Source organism: Pollicipes pollicipes, unplaced genomic scaffold (assembly GCF_011947565.3).
Source record: "Pollicipes pollicipes isolate AB1234 unplaced genomic scaffold, Ppol_2.1 Scaffold_4002;HRSCAF=4701_pilon_pilon_pilon, whole genome shotgun sequence".
Classification (NCBI taxonomy): Eukaryota; Metazoa; Arthropoda; class Thecostraca; order Pollicipedomorpha; family Pollicipedidae; genus Pollicipes; species Pollicipes pollicipes.
This window is the reverse complement of record NW_023596420.1, coordinates 12023926-12028995: the sequence shown is the minus strand read 5'-3', so window position 1 is coordinate 12028995 and position 5070 is coordinate 12023926. Positions and strand designations below refer to the sequence as shown.

Sequence of the window (5070 nt, the reverse complement as noted above, 5' to 3'; positions counted from 1 at the left end):
GATAGGAAAATTGACTGGCCCTGTATTAGCATTTTTGGCTTACAGTTGGCAGTCCAAATGACGCTTGTTAAAATAAGACAACAAAATGAAACACGCGGACTTGTATATCATCAATGAGGCTGCGAACGTACGTCTGGCGTTGTTGTATTCACCCACTTCTGTGACATTCGCCATTCGATTCATCTCTAGCGTATGAAGATGCTTGGACTTGGAAGGTCGGGTTACATCCATAACTCACATGCCAGTGTCACAGGAATGGAGAGAAAGGGAGTGTCCGAGAGCCTTGGACTATACATGAAGAGGTGAGGTTTTGGAGAGTTTGTCTTTGTTTTTGGAGAGCGACTTTTGAATGAACCATTTTTAAATTAGTAGGTGGCATCGTGAGCGAGCTTCTGGCGTCACAATATGTGAAAAAATACACTTGTCTCTGCTATGTCGCAATTCCTGATGATACCGGCATATAACAGGTTTCTGCCCTTTTCAATCAGACAGTATCTGTGTTTCTGAGCGTCTGTGCTGCTGTGCGTCTGCTCAGTGGCCCAAGGCCGTTATCCATTGTATAGATTCAGAGTAGATGGTGCTGATACCACGTCGACGTGATGTGACCTACCCGACTTTCCCATACATATGACAGTTCATATTAGCGCTCGTATGCAGATTGCTTCTTGAATGACGTCTTCATTGATTCATTTATATCTGGTAGCTTTTCGTTTATATTCGACACAAAAAGCTCAAGCCATAGCACGAAATTCGCCGATACCCTTTGCTGAAATGGACGAAAATGCCTCACAGTAAGGCAGCTGACGCTAACGGTGCAACCGTGTTTGTATAAACGGTGGTTTTCCTGGTAATCTGTTTGCGGCCGGCTCATACTCATACGACAACCGTCAAGAACTTGGGCTTGTAGCTTCAAAGAGCTGCAGCTGCTGCAGGGTCCCGTGCACAACACATTCTGCAGCTCTCGGAGCGCGAAGTCGTGGCCGGCTGGCTGCGCGCCGACGGCACCTGGTCTACAAGGTCGGTTCCGGGCTGAGACGTGCAGCTTCCTGACCCGGTGGCCGTGAGTTGAGCAGCACGGGCGCCGCCAGGGTGGCTCAGCGGACATCTGTGGCCCCCCGAGAAGACCCGGGCCGCGGTGGTGTTGGTAGTCGTAGCATTAAATTGCTGGAATATGATCGCGCACCGTAAACCAACAGCACGGAGGCCCAATGATGCCTTCGGCTGTGCTAGTATGTTTCCAAGGATTCGACATTGTGTCTTTTGCATAGCTTGTAACGGGCCGCACTTACTCTATCGTTCTTAAATACGTCGATTAAGTTTTAATGTCGGTATTCTTACTTTCATGTGCGATGCTGGATGTCATCAAACAGTTGCTTGGGCGTTAATGTCCGACGACCTTGGAGCCCGTTACACCCTGGCAGCCGTAAATATTGGCATTGCCGATCAGTCACAAGCAGCGACAGACTAGTCTGTTCGAAGCGGCGGTGGCAGAGCCGAGCCTGGCACCGGCCGTGGTCTTGGCACAGCCGCCTGCGGTCGATGTCTTACCCTTCCCAGAGAAATGCGACAACTCGGATGGGAATCAAGACCAACTGGCGGCGGGTACCAAACGCGTCGTGGCTGCTCCGCGTCGCGAGCCGAAATCGGCGCACCAACCGGTCAGCACCGCAGCACCGGGACGGTGAGCTTATCTCCGCCATGCACCGTCGCACCCACCCAGTCCGGGCGTCTCCATCCCGGTCTCGGACCCGGTCGGCGGGCGCGCGTCACCAAGCGCTCGGAAAGTCCGCGCCGGTACGGGGCCGGTCGCTGCGCGGCCCTGGACCCGTTCCCCGAACCGGCCTGGCCAGTTCGCGGATCGCACCACCTGGAAACCCCAGTCGCCGCGGAAGGACTTGCCTCACGGCGGCGCCGCGCTCCGCCGCACAGGGCAGCGGGGGGGGGGGGGGGGGGGGGGGGGCTTCCGCGGTGGCGGATCTTATCGAGAGCACTGCGCCGATCGGGAATACGGATGAACGGTCTATTACGTCAATAGATTTGACAGTGATTAGCTCTTTGCTGTCATGCAAGCGGTACACGCAACTTGAAGGAAATATCTCCCTGGCGATCTTTCCGTGAACGCTGATCGGGAAGACCATCCAGCCATACCTAGCACGATGATTCTGTGATATCGCGGCAGCAGGTACGGCTGTTCTTAGGCGCGGTAGGAGACGCATACATACTTAAACGACGAGAAGTTCCAGGGGTAGAGTCTACAACAACGAGAACAATAACGACAGCGAAATCGACTGCGAGAATGGAAAGAGCACGCCCCGCAGTAGCTAAGCCATTAAATCGTGAAGACGCGCTGAGGTCACAGGGTCGAATCCTGGGCCTGCTCATTAGATTGTCTGTCACGATCACTCGCATGGAGCCGCGTGCTTTTTGCCGACAGATTAAACAAGCGGGTTTGACTCGACAATGTGCCTGCTCATTTGTGCATACCGACGGCGTGGTCCGGGCTGGAGACGTGTGCACAGGCGCTTGGTGCCTCACCACAAGTTCACGGTCATTGTTTCAAGGAGCTGGCAACAGGCGGCTTTGGCGTAGGATGACGACTGTAGGTGCTTGGTGTGTATGGTGCTATGGTATAGCGTTCTCGCGTCATCACGATCTCCGTAGGGGCAAGGCAACAACTGAGCTCGTGAGGACGCCACAATGTCAGTTGCATCAGCGCGGTTAGCCTGATCCTCAACGCCGACGATGGCGTCGGCACAAAGGCTAGGCGTCGACCTTCAAGGCGCCGGCTGTTCGACGCCGCGTGAAGCAGGTGATGCTGTTGGCATGGTGAACCAACTCGGACTTGTGACCTCCGCAACGTTTGACTATGCGCTGTTCACTGTTGGCGCGCGCGCGCGTGTGTGTGTGTGTGTGTGTGCTCGTGTATGTTTTCCCGTGCTGGTGGCAGGATTGCTCTTTTGCTATGTTCCCTGCATGTGTTATTTTCCACGACGTGCTTAAGTGAAAAGCCACCATGTGGACGTTACCGCACCTATCGTGATCATCAGCAGAAGCGCGGGAAGCGGATGGGATGGGATCGGGCTCGGATTAGCACGGCGTAATGCCGCAAAAACAGATGGTATAGTCCACCACCAGCCGAGCAACGATAAGGGTGACGGGTGTTTTTTGTGTGCTGGGCTTTCGAGACTGGGTCTTTTGCAACCGCACAGCGAAGCATCTGTGTTGAGGAAAAACCAGCCATAATAGCGCCGCAAATCTCCTTTAAGGAATTTGCTGCGTTGACAGAGGGGTATGTTTTTATTTCCGTGGTGAAGAAAACATCGAAAAATGTTTCGCTGCCCGCGGTTACCAAAAGGGGAGAGTGAAAACAGTTGTATCAGCTTTTAGTATAAGCTACCTACTGCTAGAACTACTAAGGATAGGACTAAAATTGTTATATCAGCAGACAGCTACAACCTTCAGCTTCATACGTAGCGTTAAGGCCTTAAGAGCACGTCTTCGGCTTTTGGTATGACTTATAAATGGACTCCTTTCAAAAGGGACAGCTTACCCCACCCCGGCATAACTTGTATCGCATAGAGCTTATGTGTTTTTTCCATAGAGTAAGGTACATCGCAAGCATGCTGGATGTCTTGCGATGTGTAGACGAAATGCATTCGTCTGTGTTATTTCGGAATTCGTCGTGATTGCGACACAACATATTTTTTCTCTCTTGAACGGTCGGTGTTTGCTTCACGACCACTGCCATCTTGGTTTCGGCTGTTAAGCAGGAATTTATGAATTTACGTAGGTCATATAAATGACAACTTATTGTCTAGATGCCAATATGGCATGGTGATCAGGCCAGACAATGGTTGACAGTAAGTCGGTCCATAACATACTGTCGACACATTGTACCAACGACACAATATGTCCCATGCGCAGCAGATACATGCATCACCCGAAATCTTGGAAGAAAGTTCGCACCACTCTGAAATCCTCGGCTAGCAGATGCCAAGCTCTGCAGCATGTACGACTCGTACACTTTCCTACCACTCAATATAACATTCAGATTTGTATTGCTGTGGCGTAAGCTCTTAAACACACCTTTACACTGATCACCATACTTTTTAACGATGCGCAAAAAACAGATTTGTTTGCGCTCGCCCAAAGACGCAAGCACGCATGCGGCCGGAATCGGACTGAAAGGTAGAGTGAGCTACTGTGCGTCAGCTAAGTGACTCCAGGCTTCCATCCGCCGCATAGATTTGGACTGATCCTCTCGCACTACCTGGACATAATACAGCGCATCCCACTCTCCCCTGCGAAACTCTCGAAGCAGAGCAGAACCGTATGATGACGTGGAAGCTGCTTCACTTTTGGGAGACGGAACGGCTTCCATAAAAACAACGGGTTCACCTGACAGCAGGCAGGAGGCGCTAAATATGTAAGTGCCCACAGACGTTGCGGAGTGGAAACAACGTGACACGCGTTTAGTTTGTTATGATCAGGCCGTCCGTCTAAGTGAACGTTTAGACTGTATACGTAGACCTGGGCCCCACCCTTAATCAATGCAGCCTCGTCTCAGCATATGATATAACATCCCATCCGACTTCATGAAGCAGACACGGCTGACTCTGGAAAGATGTACCGTGCTTAGGAGAGAGCATGGGTCATTTAATGCACACGGAGACATTGAGAAAGAAGCAGTACATTGCAGCGGTATTGGTCATAATTATGAAAACTCTCTCTCTCTCTCTCTCTCTCTCTCTCTCCTCTCTCTCTCTCTCTCTCTCTCTCTCTATCTCTCTCTCTCTCTCTCTCTATCTCTCTCATCCGCTCATCTCTCTCTCTCTATCTATCTCTCTCTCTACTCTCTCTCCCTCCTCTCTCCTCTCTCTCTCTCTCTCTCTCTCTTCTCTCTCTCTCTCTCTCTCTCTTCTCTCTCTCTTCTCTCTCTCTCTCTTCTCTCTCTCTCTCTCTCTCTCTCCTCTCTCTCTCTCTCTCTCTCTCTCTCTCTCTCTCTCTCTTCTATCTCTCTCTCTCTCTCTCTCTTCTCTCCTATCTCTCTCTCTCTCTCTATCTCTCTCT

The 5070-nt window shown here is 51.4% G+C and overlaps 1 protein-coding gene across 1 annotated transcript in view; it reads right to left on the bottom strand.

Moving 5' to 3' along the window:
• Positions 1-2194: 2194 nt before the first annotated feature.
• Positions 2195-5070, bottom strand: part of LOC119094100 (leucine-rich repeat-containing protein 57) — an 8668-nt gene continuing 5792 nt past the window's right edge. The window contains exon 5 of the mRNA XM_037217175.1: positions 2195-2252. Within this exon, the coding sequence (XP_037073070.1) occupies positions 2195-2252 (58 nt within the window). The remainder of the gene's footprint in view (positions 2253-5070) is intronic.